Source organism: Sceloporus undulatus, chromosome 3 (genome assembly GCF_019175285.1).
Source record: "Sceloporus undulatus isolate JIND9_A2432 ecotype Alabama chromosome 3, SceUnd_v1.1, whole genome shotgun sequence".
Classification (NCBI taxonomy): Eukaryota; Metazoa; Chordata; class Lepidosauria; order Squamata; family Phrynosomatidae; genus Sceloporus; species Sceloporus undulatus.
Genome location: NC_056524.1, coordinates 180989906 through 181010884, shown reverse-complemented (window position 1 = coordinate 181010884; position 20979 = coordinate 180989906). Strand labels below are relative to the sequence as shown.

The 20979-nt window shown below is 39.7% G+C and overlaps 2 protein-coding genes across 6 annotated transcripts in view; one reads left to right on the top strand and one right to left on the bottom strand.

Moving 5' to 3' along the window:
- Window positions 1-8149, bottom strand: part of MYOF (myoferlin) — a 119575-nt gene extending 111426 nt beyond the window's left edge. For all 4 annotated transcript variants that reach the window (XM_042457123.1, XM_042457124.1, XM_042457125.1 and 1 more), the window contains exon 1: window positions 7954-8149. In XM_042457123.1, coding sequence (XP_042313057.1) covers window positions 7954-8041 — 88 coding nt within the window. In that variant the 5' untranslated portion in view covers window positions 8042-8149. The remainder of the gene's footprint in view (window positions 1-7953) is intronic.
- A 5721-nt stretch (window positions 8150-13870) lies between these two features.
- Window positions 13871-20979, top strand: part of CEP55 (centrosomal protein 55) — a 25190-nt gene continuing 18081 nt past the window's right edge. For both annotated transcript variants that reach the window (XM_042456120.1, XM_042456119.1), the window contains exons 1-2: window positions 13871-14062; window positions 17515-17799. In XM_042456120.1, the coding sequence (XP_042312054.1) occupies window positions 13880-14062; window positions 17515-17799 (468 nt within the window). In that variant the 5' untranslated portion in view covers window positions 13871-13879. The remainder of the gene's footprint in view (window positions 14063-17514; window positions 17800-20979) is intronic.

Below are 20979 nucleotides of genomic sequence, written 5' to 3'. Positions count from 1 at the left end.
ATGTGGAGAATTCATGGAAAACAGAGGTTCCAGCAGAAATATGCAAAACCAAAATAATAGTATTCAAATGTCCCCAATCTTCTTGTTAGTCTTAATACAACCTTGGCTTTTATGCATTGCATTGAACTGAGTCTTTCAAAACCTTGTGTCATAGTTCAAATGAGATATAATAGATAATGGACATAAAACAAAATATTCTTTTGTTCCTTTTTCATTCTGACCTAGAATAAATCTGTCTTCACTGCTCTGGACAGTTCTTTCTACTGGATGCAGAGGGAAACGCTAACCATTAGCTTTGTTCAGGGAGTGAGGATCTGACTCACATTCTTGTGGTAATGGCAACAGGAATTAACCTTTTTTTTCTAAAATAAAAATCTGTTCAGGATACTGACTCAGACTAAACCACAAAAGACTGCACCCAGCTGTAACTCACGCAGGAAAATATCCACTATAATTCTGTCAGTTTAAACTACTGTAAATCATATTTTAATACTCTGTGCCTTAACCCAATACAGTCACATATTTTTACAAACTGATCCTATCTATTTTTTTTCAGTGCACACTTAGCAGTCCAGTTGCATCCTATCATAATAAACTGCAGCAATTGTTGTCTCTTTTCCAAAAGGCTTTGGAGCGATTGAGTTACCTCCTCTAAATATTGGGTGCAGTCCTATAAACACATTTGGGATAGAGGAAGACCCACTGATCTCAATGGGATTTACTTCTGAGTAGACATCTATAGGTGCATTGTTCTTGTTTTATCTGTTTGTTTTTAATTTCATCCACCATGGATATTTTATTGTTATTAGTTTTACTTGTGCATTTTAAATCCCGCAGGCCTTTGCTGAATATCTTTAATAATAATAAAATAATAACCTTACATCATGAGTTCTTATCAAACATTTAAAACCCCATTAGGTCTCTATAACTGCCAATCTTTTTATTCCTTTCAAATAAATATGTTAAAATAATACTTTTGAATATTAGCTAGGGAAGAATAAATGCCAGCATTTTGTTGAACTTTCATTCCAATTATATTAAAGGCAGGTACGCTTTACTGGAAAGATTTTCCAAGATATCTAGGGGTACTGTAATGTCAGCTAGGTTTCAGGTAAGAATAGACTAAAGGAAGTCAGTGCCTTAATTTTAATGTGCCCTATGTTTATATGTCTTAACAGTATTTCAATTATTTTATGTGTTTTATTCTACCTTATACCCTCCCCCAAGCCTAGGGAAGAGGTGGGAAAGAAATAATAAACGATGACAATAATGATGATGATGATGATGATGATTCCTTCATAGCTGGCTCACCTGTGGCCTTTTTGCTGCCTAAGGTAGAATAGCAAAGGATATCTACCAACGCAAGACAAAATGCATGCAATACCTGATGTTTGTTAAATTATTTTGGCCCATGAAAAATAAAATGCCACAAGTGTCTCTTTCTGTGTAAAGAAGTAAAAATCTGATAACCAACAATTTGTGGACTTTTCCTGCCATTTATAATCTTCTGCCTGAGACAGCCACTTCAGTCTGGCTAATGGTAAGGCTGGACTGCTTTGTTCCTGTTTTGAAGGAACTGGTTGTTCCATATTCACACTTCTGTTGCCCTTGGTGTAAACTTCATAATTGTTTCTAACCTACAGTCCCTGCTGGTAAATGTTTGAACCTTCACAAAGAGTAGTAGTGAGGCATTCCTTCTCTGCTGAAGTTAATGAGGGAGATCAATTGGGAATTACATCTGATTAATAGCAGTGATGTATCCATCAGTGGCTTAGCTCCTATTTGCAACCAATGCTGCTTCTGCACTGCAGAATTAATGTAGTCTAACACAGATTTAACTGCTAGGGCTCCATCCCATGGAATCCTGGGATTTGTAGTTTGTTGTGGCACCAGAGCTCTCTGACAAAGAAGGCTAAATACCTCATGACACTACAAAGCCCAGAATTCCATTGGATAGAGCCATGAGAGGTGTCAAACTGCATTAATGCTGCACCTATAATGAATATTAAATTTCAATATATAATGCATCAATGCTGCAACATTGATGCAGTTCCTCATGTGGTAATATGAAGTATAAGTGGGAGTGGGAGTTCTACAAAATCGTCTCAACCAGCTAATATACTAAAATGCACGTACAGTATTCAAGTATCTGAATAAAATAAAATAGAACAAATACTCTTGTTCTATTTACATACAAATATAATTTACAATAGTACTAAGATTATTTGCAGTTTTGCAAACGTCATGGTCACCCCAAGCCTGCGGATCCATCTCTCATGTATGGGTGCTGCCACTCTAATAACATATACTGTACAATGTCACTCACAGGCACAGCTTACACATCAAACATAGAGAACAATGGTGATAGTGGTTGTGATACTGCTTTAAAACACCACTACCATACTGGTAGATTAATCCTATGTATTTGTTGCTTGGAGAATGTTCTCCCTGGTTTCCAAACTTCTGCCCAAAGTCACTCACGCTTACTTTGGGCACTGATCCTGTAAAAGCCACCCACGTCCTAATCCATAGTGCACAAGGTTTACTACATTCTTGGATGACCTTTCCTCATCACTGCCTGGAAAATCTATGCTATTAAAACTGCTCAATTATTGTTCTTTATGAGGGAAAATAGGCATTTTTGAGAGATGACTCATATGATGAGAAACTTTTGACCTTTCTTTCAAACGTCTGCTCCAATAACCTAAAGCAAACTCACACCAGGAAAATTAGTTGTCCGACTGGTCCAGGAAAGCCTCTAATTCTGTGGCTTTTCACAAGTATCAGGAATGGTTTAACTTGGGGTTAGGGGGTGGTCTTGGAATGAAAGACCCTGAAAACCTCATAAACACAGCCATTCCTTTATTCTACTTGTTTTTAAATTATCCATCCTATTTTCATCTGGATAATCATGAAGGAGAATCTAAAATCCACCTATAATGAATATTAAATTTCAACATATAATGAAAAATTAACACATTCGCTATTCCATTACAAATATCCCGTAACGCATAGTTCCCATGGATGCTGGTTCCCTAGCATTTCATTTATTACTGCCTATCAAAGGTGCTTCCAGATGTATGGCATGTAAGCCTCTCAAAAGTCATTCAGTTATTATTTCTTTGCCCTTCTTAACTGGTTGCACAACAGTAGTGAGGAAAAACAGACAAAAGTCTGCTGATGCGGAGCAGCCAATTGCTCCAGTGCTGTAATTCTTTCATGACTACCTTGTCTGTGGCCTTCTTCCTTCCCCCACCTACAGTAGGGCACTTTTAACCAGTTAAGCTGGTTTAATGAAGTGCTACTCAAAGTAGTGGTCCATGGATATGCGCTGGTCCATAAACTATTGGCTGCCAGACCATGTCGGTTTCCAAGAAAGAAAAAAATAGTTAAAGCCAATGGGCACAAATATAGTGCTAGTCCTTGGCATATGGGGAGGGAAAACTTGCCAGTCCCCCCAACATCAAATAACTTGAGAAGCACTGGGCACCAAAACAAGTCCATACAGGAGGTTTAAAAATTGTCATCTTCTCTATGTAAGCCTATGTTTTCCCCAACATTTCAGCTGTGCTTGATGAGATTTGTCAGTTGGCCACTGTGGAGTTATTAAGAGCCTTATCACACCATGGCATTATAGGATCATAGCAATGCATTCATCTCATTTTGGCCTTATTGAACAACACTATCACTCTTCTGTTGTTGTCCCATGGAAGATTGTCTGGAAACCATTTCTTTTTGTTAATAAAAATCCATTAAATACCTCCTTCCCTGCTTCTATTGTGCTATGATTTTCACTTGTGCTTTTATGCCAATTTTGGGTGATCAGTGGGTGCAATTTAGGTGCCATTTGCTTACCAGTGAACTACACCATGTCAAGGGTAGTTCAGAAAAAGGAAAGAAATACACTACTTATTTTTTTTTAATTCTATACCTATCTTCTCAGAATACAGAGTATAGGTATAGAGTACAATTCTTTACCTATCTACTCAAGTTAGAGACTGATTTTAATGGGATTTAACTCAGGTAAGCATGTGACTTTGGGCCCATTCACAGTATAGAATTACAGCGCTGCGATTCCACTTGACCTGCCATGGCTCTGTGCTTTGGCATCCTTGCTTTGGCAGTTTAGGGAGACCTTGTAAAACCCCAGGATCCCACATTTCAGCCTTCTGTCCAGGAGGAATTCCAAAATGTCCTCCATTTTGAGCATGACTAAGAAGCATGTATTTATATTTACAGTGAGCTTGCACCATACGCGAGCTTGTTATAGGCAGCTTACAGCTTACATGGAAGCTGCTGGGAGAGTGGTGTGTGCGCCTGTGGCGCACGTGCACGGCCATGCAGCATGCACAAGTCCCATTATATCTAGTGGGGCTTGAGCATATGTGGTTTTGCCTTACGCGGGGGGAGGGACTGGAATGGATCCCCTCCGTAAGGTAAGGGCAGACTGTACTATATAAACTCGACTATAAATTGACCTCATGTATAAGTCGAGGGCAGGTTTCGGGGCTAAAATTATAGATTTTGATATGACCTATGTATAAGTCGAGGGTAAAATTTAAGGGTATGTGACAAAGGATCTTTAGGATGAAGCAAAGGAAAATGATGCCAAAGAACAAAATTCCAGCAGGCATAACTGTTTGTGCTCCACTAAAGGCTGGATGGATGAGAGAGCAGAGGTGGTTCAGTGCTTTCAGGACAGATTCTTATCAGCCGCTCCCAGGCTCTGGAACGACCTGCCGGACGAGATCCGCCATTTAAAAAGGCTATTAAGACGAATCTCTTTGGCAGGCCTTTCCAGACCATGAGATCCATTAGAGTTGCCTCCCCCACTATTGATACCTCTATTGATACTCATATCAAAACTGATTGATGCCATCACCCCTGTCCCCCCCTTCTCTAGAGGAAGACTCATTTCTTGCACTAATCTGCCCGAAATTTCAGTGTATTCCTATTGGACAGTTTTAAATTTTTTGATGTTTAATCTCTTTTTATGGGCTGATCACTGTTTTTATGATTGGGGGAAGGGTTGGGGTTTTGGGGGTTTTAAACTGTAATTTTTAATTGTTTGTTTTATTTATACTGTTGGAATCCACTTTGATTCCTTTGTGAAAATGTGGAATGCAAATTATTATTATTATTATTATTATTATTATTATTATTATTACATTTTTGCCTTTCACGAAGGGATGGTTTCCTTTTCCTTGTTATACGCTGGGGTTTGGTTCCAAGATCCCCCGTGGATAACAAAACCCATGGATGCTCAAGTCCCATTAAATTTAATGACATAGCAAAATGGTGTCCCTTATAAAAAAAAATGGAAAATCAAGGTTTGATATTTGAAATTTATACTTTTTTGGAACATTTCCAAACCGTGGATGCTTGAATCTATTTATAAGAAATCCATGTCTAAGAAGGGCCGACTGTATAAGAGTTAAAGTTCAGTACTTACACAAAAACTCAGGTTTTTCGTGTCAATTTTTTGACTAAAATTTATAGACTTATACATGAATATATACAGTATATGAGTGTTTTTAGCTTTTATTTTGTAATATCCTACATTCTTCTTGAATGTCCTATGTTTTACAGTGTCTTGTCCTCCTTTGTGGTTATGACATTTAGTCACCCTGCATAGCACAGAACCATGGCAGTTAAAGTGGAATAATAGCTCTGTGATTCTGCACGCGCTGCTAAATCTGCAATGTAAAGTTTCTACTTTCATGGAATTCCTCTTACCTTTGTGTGTAAACTATAAAACTCTTGGGTGTTGCAGAGCATTCTGAGGTGTGTTCATTCAACAAAAGTAGTTGACAATCCTTATTGGGCCTGTGGACAGACCACATACCCTTGGGCTGTACGTTTCAGAGGCCCACTGGCAATAAAGAAAAACAAAGTGTCTTCTGCTAAGGAAGTGCTTCAGTGAAACCACTCTTAGCCTTCCAAAGAATTCCAGAAAACTATTTTAGAACCAAAGCTACTTTAGACAGGGGCCCATTTAAGGGGAAAATTGGATATTGGGCAAGAGATTCATTACTGGGTTTCCAAATGTATTTATTTTCCCATCAAAGCAGGCAGAATGGAACAGGGAGAAAGAACTGAATGTGGACAGAATCCTTGGGATAAATGATATTTAACTCTTCCTCCCCCTGCAGTATTTTTTTAAAATCATCTAATTCCCCCCTCTTTCACAATTGGATTTGTAATTCTACTGGAAGTTAAAAAATACAGATAGTATACTGTAACTATATATCATACAGTGTGATACCCTGCAAATCCACCTGCAAACAGAATTCATCATGCAGAATTCCAGCCAGTTTAGGCTTTTTGAAAAAGCTGATTACTTAAATCATGTGTGAATCCTGATTAAAAAATGAATCAGAAGCATATCAAGCTTGAGACTAAAGCCTCATATTTTGAAAAGTAAGAAGTCCATGAAAGTGATTTAAGTTCTAACTTGCATAAAATAAGGAAAAAATTGTTTCACCTAGCAGCATGCTATTACACAAGGCACCACCTGATAAGACATTTACGCAAGGGTGGAGTAGATGGAAGGACTACACTGAATATTTTTTTTAAAAGAGAGCAAGTAGAGAGATTTTTTAAAAAATAATTTAAGAATGAAGAACTGAGGAATATCAGTGTTTTGTCTGCTAAATGTCATCACTTAATTCATTCCTCAAATACCAAGTTATATGCACCAAGAGCTAAAGACAACATTGATCCAACTTAGTGAAGACCATGGAAATGGATGGGAAAACTAACTCAGGGCTTGAAAAAGGCCACATTCACCACGAAAACCCAGTGCTGACAGTCTCCACGACATAGAGATACTTGCAGGAAAGATACCATAAGTCATTTTTGGCCCTTAACCTGACTTTGATCCAAATAAAGCAAAGCTGGGGGAAACACTGGGGTTTCCAGGAAGCCCTGGAACATGGTCATGTGGGTAGTTGGATTTAGCTGATCCAGTTGTCCATATGCCAAGAGCTGCACCATCCCCCTTACCTTGCACTCAATGAAATAGCACTTAGGTCCAACAGTCTCATTACACTTTAGTAATTATTATAAACTCTGATCCTTGCAGCTATTTAATTTTGATGATATATTTGACATTCCAGCACATTAAATGAAAAATTTAAATCAAGAATAATGTGTAAAGTTATATTTGTCATTGTGCACCAATATAAAATATATCGAAGAATAAAGACAAACAATATATCTAAATTTCAGGCCACATTCCAGTCTGATGGACTAAATGAGCTACCTGATGCTTTAATATTTGCTCTCGAAAATGGAACAGAACTGTAACCAGCTGTGAGGAAAGGGACTAACGCAAGATGAAAACCTCTGCAAAACTGACACAAAAGTGAAACAAGACTCATAAAATAAATAAGGCTCATAATAACTGTTGATAACAGCAAATGTATTGCTTCTGTTCTCTCCCTCAAGTTATGGTTATTAATTATTTAAAGAAGTCTAGTTATGTCTGAAAATGAAAGATGACAGAAAAAAGGAGCTTGTAATAATGCAGATAGCCAGTGTTTGAAAAGTTTCAGAACAGTTTATTTGAGGGAAAAGGTTGAAAGGAATCCTTGTTTGTAAAGAGGACTTTTTAAAAAAATCAAATGCTGTTGAAAATGTCAACTATTGTAGCAAAATAATTTAAAAACCAAATGTACATCTCACATGTACATACATCAAAAATTAAAGCTGAGAAATTTACATGTAGATACAAGTCAAACAAATATACTGTACCTAAGAGTTTTGAAAGAGTAGCTTGTGAAAATACTATTACATTGGGGGGGGGGGGGAGCTGTAGTGTACAAAGGTTAGTTTCAAGTCTTTTGTCAATACAGTCATATCACCACTTATACTTCTTTTCCCCTCTTGTGCCACCCTGGTAGATAGAAAAATACCATCCCATACCCTATTTGACAAGTTAGTTTTCCTTACCTTTAAAAATAATCGACACAATAGGGTCTGGTTTGCCAAACTTGTTTTTAGGGATATTTGCAGCCGATTCCACAATTACCCGAAGCATTGTTATCACAACTTTTTAAACAGCAGCAGTTTTCAAAGAAGCCTAATAACATATGTACAGACACTGTGCAGCCTCCAGGCAGAAATGCCAGGAGGAGGAGGAGGCAGAGGCAGCGGCAGCAGGGAATGACTTTATTACAGTGAAATCCAACTGATGGGAGGATCTATGATGAGTTAGCTATTAAAGGCTAAAAAAAGAAAGGAAAAGAAGGAGTTTGTGTAAACTGACACCCACAGTGCCTGGGGTATTAGACAAAACTGGTACAAACTTGTGAGTTCTGGAACAGTAGACTAAAGAATTGGCAACGCTCCTTGGTTTAAAAGGGGGAAATCTTTGCTTGTGGATTACACAGAAAAAAACCTGAGCAAGCACACAGTATGGTCTACAATTATGTTCATGTACATAACATTGTTTTCCACCTTACCATTGAAGAAATGAGAAAAAAATATGTAATTTGCTGTAAAGCTGCTGCAAAACATCCTTCCTTACTGTCTTCTGCTCTTTCCACGTGTCATTGGTTTTCATTTTTCTCTCATCTTTTCATTTTTGGTCAATGATTTAATCAAAACAGTCTTAGATCGCCCCCTTCTGCAGGAATAAAAAACACCTTCTAAATAAATTTCAAACACAACTTCAATTGCTGCAATCAGTGTTTATATTATGAAGTGGTGGACCTCGCCATTTTAGCCTGATAGTTATAAATTGAAGATCAGTAAGAAGAGGCTTTCCTGACTCTCCCTGACTGTCCTTTAGCATCCATTCCATCAGATCGAGGAATCTCATTAAATCAGCATTACAATAACAGGAAATTCCATTAATACAAAATGCCGGCCAATGTTGCTTTAATGACAGGTTGGTGACGGGTTACTGAAAGGATCAGTGTAACTTCATGTGAAAGACTTTGGCACCAGCGCTGTCATTTGCGCTTACCAGACGGGATGAGCAGGAATGACATGTGAAAGTCCTTCCTGCAATCGAGTGGGAAGGACGGGACAATGACGAGAGAGGGATGAGATGTCCTTTGTGTGATAATCTCCACTGGCAGTTAATAACCACAACAAAACACCATGAGAGCCAGTGTGGTGTAGTGGTTTGAGCATTGGATTATGACCCTGGAAACCAGGGTTCGATTCCTTGCTCAGCCATGGAAACCCATTGGGTGACCTTGGGTGTGTCATACTGTCCCAGCTTCAGAAAACCCTGTGATAGGGTCATCATAAATCAGAAATTACTTAGTGGCATACAACAAGAGCAAACACCCTCCAACACATCACAGGTGAAAGCGTGCCCTAATCTAGGTTTAGTTCCAGCTTCACCCAAAACCCTGGAGCTGGATGGCTACCATCAGCAGAGGTAGCTCTAAGGCTCGGACTTCTATATTGACAAGAAGGGATAAATGGAATACAGGCAGACCTCCACTTTTGCAGATTGGATTATTTGCAAATTTGATTAAAACAGTAGGCCCTTGGTATCTGCTAAGGTCTGATTCCGGGATTCCCAGTGGGAACCAAAAATCCATGGATACTCAAGTCCTATTATACAGAATAGCATAGTAAATTGGAGTCCCTTATGTAAAATAGCAAATCCAAGGTTTGCTTTTTAGAATTTATATATATATATATTTAATATTTTCAAGCCATGGATGCTTGAATCCGTGGATAAAAAAATCTGTGGATATGAAGGGCTGATTGTATTTTCTCTCTAGGTATCTCCAGGTCATCCACTGCAATTGCTGGAAGCTGGCCATAGAGCTGCACTAAAGGGACTAGAGATTCCTAGAAGAAAACACCTCTCTAGTCATTTGTAGGTCCTGCAGCATGATCCTATGGCTGAATTCTGGCAGATGTTGACCATAGAGGTTTGCCGGATGACCTAGAGATTCCGAGAAAGGTGTTCTCTCAGGTTAAAAAAAGTGTTGTTGTTTTTTTGTGAAGTCGAAGGCTTTTATGGCTAAAAATGTTATTCAAAAACACTTAAATTCTGGACGACGCCAACAACTATCAGGTCAGAATGCACAGGGAAGCCATTGAAATCTACAAACACCTGGACACTTCAACAGGAAAGAAGAAACACTTAAAGTAAACAAAGTTTGGCTACCAGTCCTGAAAAACACCAAAATCAAGACCCAGGGTCAGGTTTTTTTTTCCAGCAGACAAAGGATCATTAATTAAATAGACACCCTGAGGCCTTGCCATTCAACAACAGAACAATACACAGATTAACATGTAAATCACTTCCCCTCCACTAAGCGTATATAAACCCCACTCTCTTCCATGCAAGCATCCTCTGAAGATGCCAGCCACAGATGCTGGTGAAACGTCAGGAATAAACTCTTCCAGAACATGGCCACATAGCCTGAAAAACCCACAAAAAAAGTTGGATTTATTTACGTTTTTTCCACTTTTGCGGGGGTCCTCTCTCCCTAACCCCAGTGAATGTGGTGGGACCACTGTATACGCCACAAGAGCTTTCATGCAACTGGATATATACAATACAGTATACATGGGCAATAACAACTTTGGCACTCAGTTTAATATCTTTGCACCTTAAGATCTTGCCTAGTTCTCTCATAGTTGCCTTTATCAACCGTGGTGTGAAGCTTTGAAGACTCGCATCGTGTTGTTTGTAGGTTTGTGTTGGCCCAATAAAGGTATCAGTTTTGTGGATTTGGGGTGCTATTGTACTTTGCTACATAGCTGACACAGCTACCCTTGGATATGTTTCACGATGCGCTTACTTACCCGCCTCAAGACATGAAGAGAGGCGGGTAAGAAATAAAATCATCATCATCATCATCATTATTATTATTAGAGGTAAACGGGAAGACAATTTCAGTTTTAACTGACTCTGTTGTGCTGTATACATTTATTTAGGCATTGTTGGCATTACAACATCCACTCACTGACAAGATTGGAAATTTTAACTCCCACCCGGGGTTTGGTGTAGTGGTTTGAACCTTGGACGACTACTACTACTACTATTATTATATCTATTTATAGATATAATAGACAGGGCGGCTTACAACGTTAAAAAACTGTACAATTAAAAACATACAAAAATAGTACGTTAAAATAGAATTAAATCACTACAATAATAACTAAACAAATTACATATTTAACTATAAAAATATTTTTTTAATGTTTAAAACATTAAAACAATATAGCAGCCCAGGCCATTCTTTCAAAGCTTTCTGTTTTGAAAGCCTGTCTGAAGAAGATTCTGGAGGCTTGGGTTCGAATTCTGGCTCAGCCATAGAAGCCCACTGGGCTGAGTCAGGATTTGAACCCAAGTCTCTAGAGCATTGGTCCCCAAACTGTTGCCCTTTAAGAGGTTTTGGACTTCAGCTCCCAGAACCCCACACTATTGGACAACATTGCTGAGGCTTCTGGGAGTTGAAGCCCAAAATCTCTTAAAGGGGCACAGTTTGGGGTACTATAATACTATATATCAGTAGTCCCCCCCAAACTGTGCCCCTTTAAGAGAGGATTTTGGACTCCAGCTCCCAGAATCCCAGTCTATTGGCCAACATGGCTGAGGCTGAAGTCCAAAATGCTCTTAAAAGGGCACAGTCTAGAGAGACTTGGGTTCGAACCCTGGCTCAGCCATGTAGGTCTTGAGGGGCAAGTAGTCACACTCTCCCAGCCTCAGGGGGAAGCCCAACAAAACCTTGCCACTTAAAAACCCAGGATGTAGGGTTGCCCACAGCAACACCAACCAGGGCTATTCATTGTAACTGAGCCTGGAAACTTTGACAGCAGGAAGCAAAATCCAGGCCTGAGAGTTTCGAGGTTTTTTGCTTCGCTTCTTCTCAATTTTTGTCCCTTTACGGACTCCGTAGAGTGGCGGAAATGGCGTCAGCGAAGCCGCCGCGGGATTCAAATTCCCGGAAGTGGCGGGAGCAGGTACTACTGCAGCAGCGTCGCTGGGTTCGAAAAGGGAGCCGCTGCCGCCGCCGCCGCGTCGTTGGTGCCCAGTCTTCCCCGTCCCTCCCTCGGCGCTGGAAGGGAGGGACGGAGCCACTTCAGCCTCGCCCCGACAACAGGTGGGAGGCTGCGCCGCAGGGACGGCCCAGGCTGCACCCACACTGGAGGAATTAACCCGGTTTGGGACCGCTTTAACTCTTTGTCTGGCTCTTTGCTATGGAATTCTGGGAGTTTGACGGAGGAGGCACAGAACTGCTAATCCCAGGATCCCTTAGCATTTAACAGACATGGCAGTTAAAGCGGTGTCAAACTGCATTAATTCTGCAGTGTGGATGCGCCTCGAGGGGTTTAGGAGGAGTTGTCATCCACGCCCCTTCTTCTCCTGGGAGGATTTGGGGAGTAAAACACCCACAAACACACACACACACACACACACACACACATGTGCGAGGAAACAGCGTTGTTGTCCAAAAAGGGAACTTTTCCAAGGCCTGCTGTGACCTTCCAGTGAAAAGAAAGGGGTTGGATAAATGAAAATGTTGTTGCTGGTTGGCAGGTGGCTGAGCTTGCTTGCAGGAATAAAGGGCTATATCATGGTTACATATAATATGTACACACACACACACACACACACTCTCTGTGTAAATGTTGTTGTGTGCATTCATCTCCTTTCTGACTTATGGGGCATCTAATGGGATTTTCTGGGGCTGAGAGGGTGTGATTCACCTAAGGCCCCCCAATGGGTTTCTTCCCATGGCTGACCAGAGAATCAAAATCTAGTCTCCAGAGCCCTAGGCCACACTGGCTCTCAGAGGAAGAGAGAGAGAGAGAGAGAGAGAGTTGTTGGTGTGTGCCTTCAAGTCCTGAAGGTGACTCTGTGGGTTTACATGGCTGAGCCAGGATTCGACCTGCGTCTCCAGAGTCATAGTCCAACACTCAAACCACACTGACTCAGAGAGAGAGAGAGAGGGAGAGAGAGAGTATACACACACACAACACACAACACTCATCCCTCCATATTTGCAGATTTGATTTTGTGGCTTTGATTATTCAGAGATTTGATTAAATGTCCTCTCTAGGAATCTCTAGGCCTTCCAGTGCAACTCTGTGGTCAACTTTAACTAAAGTCACACTGAAAGACCTAGAACTCCTAGAGGAAGACTCTACTAGGCCTTTGTAGCTCCTCCAGCGCAGTTCAGTGTTGTCTGTTGGGTTGATCCAAGGTTGCATTGGGGAGGACCTAGATTCCTAGAGAGTGTCCTCTCAGGTAAAAACATGGTGGTTTTGTTACTTGCGGTTTTCCAAATTCGGGGGGGGGGGTCTTGTGCCCCCAACCCTGGCGAATATGGAGGGACAAGTGTATAGTTAAACTGAATGCACTATGAACTCTCTCATCACTCCCAGTGTCCTTTGCCAATCCAAGTTTCACATGATATTGGGATAGAGGCACCAGCATTTCTTATAGTGGAGCAGTTTTTAATATACGAGATTATTTTAATTTATCTGCAACAGAGACTTAAACGTTGGGAGTTTTGTTATTTGCAATTGTGCTGTCGAATCTAGTAACTGATCTGAAGTTTAGAGAAAGTATATTCATTTCCAACTTGCTGCTGTTACATTTGGGAGTGAACACTGACTATTTTGTGGAAATGTCAAGTCTGCTTGGAAAGGGCCTGACATTTGCTAATTCCTTGGCTTGTAAAACATGTGAGGCTACAGTCACACATGTGCTAGAATTGAGGATTAAAACTGTAATACATGCCTGCTACTCTGTAAATCCTGTTGAGCTCAGTGAGACTTTCTGTTTTGGATGATGGCTCTAGTCCTGTTACATTTGATGTGGTTTACAGGTTCGCATCACTCTTGGTATATTTTCTTCAACAGTGCTTAATTATTTTTCCAGAAAGCCTAGAATATGACATCCAAGGCCGCCAAAGAAATGAATATCATCAAGAAGGGATTAAAATCTGTTGATTCCAAGTCTGAATCTGAGTTGCAAGTCTATAAGAAAGAAAATGCAGTCCTGAAAAAATCTCTGGAAGAAATCGTAAAGGGAAAAAGCAAAATGTCACCTGAAGAAAGGAAGAGGCTTCTGGAGGTGATACAATATTTTATCTAAACTTTGATTTGTATATGGCTTTAAGATTGTTGCATAGCATTGTGAGGGATGGAGAGCAAGCATTTGTACAATAAATGCTCTTTTGCAGCCTTGCTCTCCTAAATGCATCAGGTACAAAGTTTAATTTTAAGCTTGTTTTTGACTTCATTTACTATTAGAGTGTTGCTTCTAGTGCACTGTTCCATGCTATCCATCAATGGTAGCATCCACTATTCAAAATCCAATACTGTTTCTCATAAGAGCAATTGGAAAAGATTGAGTCAGATCCTGAAGGTCTGAATGCAGATGCTAAGGAGCTTTCACTGTATCAGTCTATTCAAATTCTCTCACCTTCAGCTGTCGGTGCTTTTTGTCAGATGGCCCAGAAATTATTAGACTGTCACTTTTCTTTACAGTAGCTGGGAGAGCAGGGTTCCATTGGTACACAATGGATTGCCATTTCCAGTGCCCCTGAGTTTTACCTAGAAACACTTTGAAACAAGCATCTTTTCTGTCAGTTAACCTGCTAGTCCAAATCTGCTTCTGCCAGAGACACCTTGTGCCTAAAGGCACCCATGCTCCATGGCTGACAAGGTGACAGTTATCAATTCACTATACAATTACTCCAAAAATAAATACCAGTAGTATATAAGCTTTTTTGTGGGTTTTTCAGGCTATGTGGCCATGTTCTAGAAGAGTTTCTTCCTGATGTTTCGCCAGCATTTGTGGCTGGCATCATTTCTGAATGCTGGTGAAACTTCAGGAAGAAACTCTTTTAGAACATGGCCACATAGCCCGAAAAACCCACAAAAAACTATGGATGCCGGCCATGAAAGCCTTCGACTTCACAGTATATAAGCTAGCAGTAAGCCCCTTTAAGTTGTCCCCCCTTCCATCAGTCTTGACCAAGTCAGATGTTACATTGACTGATGTAAGTTCATATAACTTGCTTCAGTATAAGGCTAGATAAGACAACATTCCTTAATTAGGATTTTATTTCTTCTTTCCTTGAGCATCTGTGATGCCTTATTTCCCCTTACTTTATTTTCCTTATCATATATACTCAACTATAAGCCAACCTCATGTATAGGTTGAGGGCAAGTTTTGGGGCCAAAATTATGGATTTTGATATGACCAGTGGATAAGTTGAGGGTAAAACCTAGGGTCATATAACAAAGGATGTAAAGGATGAAGCAAAGGAAAACGATGCAAAGAACGTACAAACTTCCAGCAGGCATAACTGTTTACATTCACTCTAAAGGCTGCATGGATGCAAGAGTGGGGGGTGATGTGTGTCAGTGCTTCCAGATCACACTCTTGTCTTGCACCAGGGCATAGTTCCTTTTTTAAAATAAGAGTTAAAGTACAGTACTTATATTGACCTGTGGATAAGTTGACTCAGGGTTTTAGGGTCAATTTTTTGACTAAAATTTCTCGAGTTATACATGAGCCTATGCAGTAATTTCATCATTGGGCTGGGTTTGTTTACATTTCAGAGGTAAATTACTTCCCTGACCTAGATTGTTGGAGGCATGATTATTGTGTAATTTTCAGTAAAAAGATAAGGAGAACCAGTGATGGGTTTCTGGTTGGATGATTCTCTTTACTATAAAGTAAAACATCTAAAAGCAGGTTTCCTGTTCCCTCTCTGTCTGGGCAAGTAAAGCAAGTACTGATTACCTGCCAGGGTAGGCAAAGGTGCGTGACAGAATAAGACAGAACTTTTAGGAAGTGGTGGTGTTGATGAGTATGTCCATCATAGCCTCTGACACAAGCACAGTCTGAATCCTTTACATTCCTACAGTTAACCTATATGATACACCCTGAGACCACAGTGATGTCCAGCTCAACTGTCAGTGGTTAAACGGACCCTTTAGTTATCTGAAATAGTAACTGAGCCATTTTTTCATCAGCTGTTTCGCTTGTTTTTCATATGATATTGATCCTTTGAAACTCAGACTTCATAAGACAGGGGTAGGCAACCTGCGGCCCGCGGGCCGGATGTGGCCCGGCGAGGCCTTGGGACCGGCCCCAGCCCGGTCCTGCCGCCGATTGCCACCGGGGCCTTTGGGGGGCAATTGTCTATAGAAGCCTCAGAAACATGCATTTATATTAACATTTTTTAAAAAATCAGCAAATTTTTTCGCGTGTCCTCCATTTTTTTTTTTAAAAAAGTGTCTCCCATTTGAAAATTTTGTCCTACATTTGTCCTGGTTTATTTATATATTTATTTATTTTTAAAATTATTTAATTATTTATTTTTTGGCTTCGGCCCCCCCAGTTGTCTGAGGGACAGCAACCTGGCCCCCGGCTCAAAAAGGTTGCCTACCCCTGTCATAAGATGTTGGTCATCTGTAGCATCTTCTGTTTTATCAAAAAGGGGGGGGGAGCATACTCCGCTATATACATTTCTAAACAGGCTGAGCTTTTACTACTTCACTGTAAATTTTATACAGTAATTTAAAAAGGTACAACCTTTTAAAGATGGAAGACAGCAGTGCATATAGATTTTTTCAGCTAATATTATTTATTAAAACTTCTTGGAACAAATACTAACTTCTGGGGGGGCAACCTAACAGTGATAAGCTTGAACACATTTCCTTCTGTTCCTGTTGGGCCCTCTGACACTGAGTACTTCTGGGCTTTCGTCTTAAAGCAGGTGTAGGCATCTGTTAGAGTCTAGGGGGGCCACATTGTCCCCACATAAGACCATAGAGAGTCTCATTCCAGCACCACACCCACCAGCCCCCATCGCTTCTAGTTGGCATTTTTGTCATGTTTTTTGGCCCCCTAGGCCATTTTAGGCCAAGGAGATGCCTTTTCAACAACTCCTTTGATCTTTACTTTCTGGGTTGCTTAAAGTGGATCTCCAAAACCTGGCTAAAATGTCTACCATGCCCCCTATAGGGGCCAAATTTGGCCTGGGCCAGAGTTACCCTGCCCTTGCCTTAAAGGGGCAACACAACATAGCTACCTGTCTATGTTGAGAGAATGCTCAAAATATTTGCAGGCACCTAATTTTGTAATGGCCTTGATGCTGATGGTTAACCATTTTCCAAATTAAAGCAGCCTTCTTAAGACAGAACTTTTAGGACTCTTAGTACAGTGGGCCCTTGGTATCCACTAAGGTTTAGTTCCAGGACCCATCATGGATACCAAAATGCATGGATGTTCAAGTCTCATTAAATACAATGACATAGTGAAATTGTGATCCTGATATAAAACAGTAAAATCAAGTTTGCTTTTTTGAATTCATATATTTAAAAAAATATTTTAAAGCTGTGGATATGGAGGGCCAACTATACTAGTTGTTCTGATCCAGTTGGTATTGTGCTGTAAGCCCTAACTTTTACCACTGCATTGATTTCTGTGCCTTGTACAGAGGGGATTATTTGATTTCTTAATACTCTGGTCTTTTTTTGTGGTGACATGTTTGGTTGGTTTTTTTGTAGAAAATACTTGCACTTCAAACGGAAACTGAAAAATATAACAATATCCTTGGAGAGCGAGATCGTGAAATCCAGCTCCTGAAAGATAAGCTGAAGAGCAGAAGCCAATGTAGTGATACTGCTAGTCTACTTAATCAATTGGAAGAGAAGACAAAGGAAATGGCTAAGAAGGATCAGATGCTGAGTTCCTTCTCAGAAGAGGTGAATTGGCTGAACAGTCAATTATCTACAGTTACAGCAAAATGTTCAGACCTGGAAAATAAAACTGATAATGTACAGATTTCCCAGGTAAGTTTTTTCACTAACATAATGTATTCACTGGCTGTTTGGAAAAGTCTGTGTAACCTTCGTCTCCTCCAAACACACTGTAAATTCCACCAGATTAGGTTTGGAATGGGTGCCAACTCAAATTTTTGAATTTGGATTTGGTTTAAGATTGGGGTGGATTGTCTCTCTTAATCTCAGGACATGGCTTGAATTTGGCTGCATTGCTGCCTGAGGCCTTTGGGGCCACCAGTCCTCTCTGGTCCTGTACTTCATTTTTTCCCTTGCCATAATAAGCTTGGGAAAGGTAAGAATGGTGGCAAGAAAGGATAGCAGAGAAGGATAAGGTGGTAAACTCAGTGCCTTCTGAGTTGGTCATCTATTCTATTCCCAAGTGACCATCACAGGCGGTAAAGATACTACTCTGTCACATCTGATTAGCACACATTAAAACTGTAAGAATTATTGTGAAATGAGTTTGCTAGGGTCTACTTCATGAGATAAATGAAAGGAGTGTGTGGTGAATGGATGTTTTACTGAGCAGATACAGTGTACACGTGTATGTAATCACAGAGGTATTTCGACAAAATAGGGATGTTAAAGAATTGCAGATGTTTTCATCCTTGATAAGAGAGGCCGTCTTGACATATTAAATACAATGAAAACGAGTTTTTATTATTTTTTTCTATAACCTTTTGCATTTGGAGACAAGTTTTTGTAAAAAACTGAAACTTTTAAGCCCTGGTAGGCATACAAATAATTCACATCAGCATTAGCTGGTTACAAATTAGCTTGTGTGTGTATGGTTATGTTTAAGTCGCCTGTCAGCTTAGGTAACTTCTCTTAGGCAAGGAATACTCAGAGGTTGTTTTGCCAGTTTCTTCCTCTGAAATATAGCATACAGCACTAGGGAATCTCTGGCAGTCTCCTATCTAAGTACTAAGTGCTTAGCTTCCAAGATTAGATGGGATCTGGTGCCTTTAGGAGATTTAGGCCCTTAGCAAAGGTTTATTGCAAATTACAGGTATTGTGAATGATAACTGTTTATCTCTTGTTATCTCTGAGCTTTGTAAAGGAATGTCAGTCCCCTTTGGTCTCAGTGTTTACATTTTGTGTGTGTGTGTGTGTGTGAGAGAGAGAGAGAGAGAGAGTGAGAGTGAGTGAGTGAGTGAGTGAGTGAGAGAATGCACAAAATACTGCCAACTGAAGATACACTTTGTACATTTGGTGGAGGTGGCCTCTGGCCCATAATAAACCTATTTAGTCTTTAAGCTGCCACAGGAGTCATTTTTTGTTTACCTTGTGGGCTGCTTGTCTAGAGATAATGGATTCATTTCTAGTCTCTACAGTTTTATGCTTTTATGTGACTGACAGAAGTTGAAAGAGGAAACAAAATCCAGTTGAATTTCCCCCTTGTCCTTCATATATTGCTTGAAATTATTCAGCAAACAAATTAACATATCCTTGAGATATGTGGACTTGAATGGAATACAGAGCTTTTTGTAAGCATAATGGCCTGTAAATTAGGGAAGTAAGTAATTAGGCAAGGACTACAATATTTCTTGTTGAACTAACTAGTATTCCATGTACTGTATGCACTTCAATGAAGCCAGGGGCAGACTGAAACATAGTGGGACTCAGTATGTATGTATGTATGTATGCATGCATGTATGTATGTATGTATGTAAACAAGAATGATCATTAGTGTAATGATCCTATAACTATCAGATTTTCAGTGTCATACAAACAGTGTTATGCTGGTATGCTTATATTTAAGTATGTGGGTCTAAATGGTGTGTGCCCTTATTTTTTGGTTTTGGAAGCTCTCAGCCAACTGCAGGGTGTTTTGGTCATAATCTTAGATATTGAAATGAGTGTTGTGTTAACCTTCCACTTCAATTTGCTTTGCTTCTAGAGCCTTATATGTGTACTCCTTACTTATACTTACCCATAAAACTTATTTATGCTCTTATACTCCTGCACATTCTTCATAAGCTGCGATGGTAGTTGCTTCCAATTCACATGATCTGGCTATGTTCAAGGAGAGTGGGATGGTGTAGGACTTTCCACCTCACTACACCTCACTCAAAACTATAATCTGAATCTTTGTGTTCCTGAACCAAAGAGGATTATGGGTGCGATTAAAGCAGTATAAAATATTCCAGAATATATTATAGAGAATAATTCCACTAAATTCTTCTTCAGTTAGACGTAATCAGTTTAGTTGGTTTAGGCTACCCCAATTCAAGAGGGAGATAGATGAATTAGAATGAAACCTGAGGAGAGCACTAAAGAGTTGAGCATATGGAAAATATATCCTGTAAGGAAAGATTGAAGAAACTACCAGTAGATATCTTTAGTCCAGAGAGACCTGTCAGTGTTGGATATGATGCTCTTCATGTACCTGGAAGATTGTCTCAGAGAAAAGAACAAAGGATTCTTCACCACTACCTCTGAGAGCAATCATAAATCTAATGAGTCTAAATTATAGGAGGGTGGATTTCAGTTGAACATCATGCTTCCTGGCATAAAATACCTAGTGGGGTGGTGAGTTCTCTCTTGCTGGCAGTTTTTAAGCATAGGCTGTGAATGCTCTAGATTTGATGCACTGTAGAGGGCATATTTTGCCCCTTCTAGTTCTGTGATGCTATGATGACTGGGATTAAGGAGGAAATGATTTATGGAGAAGCAAAGGTGATATTTTTAGTGGGAGACTGGGAATTTTTAGTGTTGTTCCATGTCAACAAAGTCATAGTGTTCTAATAAAACATGACCAAACTGATTCATTCTCCTTACACCTATGTGAGATATTAGAACATTGCACAGAATTTCTACGATTAAAAAAGTGGGCATCACAAGTGTAAACTAAGATGTAACTTTGATTACTTTTAAAATACAGTATTGTAAAATAGAATTATAACAGTACTAGTTATGGACAGTAGATGGCAATAGAATATCAGCTGAATACTGATTTATTGTTGTTAACTGCCTTCAAGTTGACTTTGACTTATAGCGACCCTATGAATCAGACACTTCCAAGGGGTTGTTCAGACAGTAAAAATAATCATGGTAGACTCTGGATTGAATCTTTGTTGTCCAGGTGCATTTCAAATACATTGGATTAAGATTTAAGTTTGCACATAATAATAATAATAATAATAATAATAATAATAATAATAATAATAATAATAATAATAATAATAA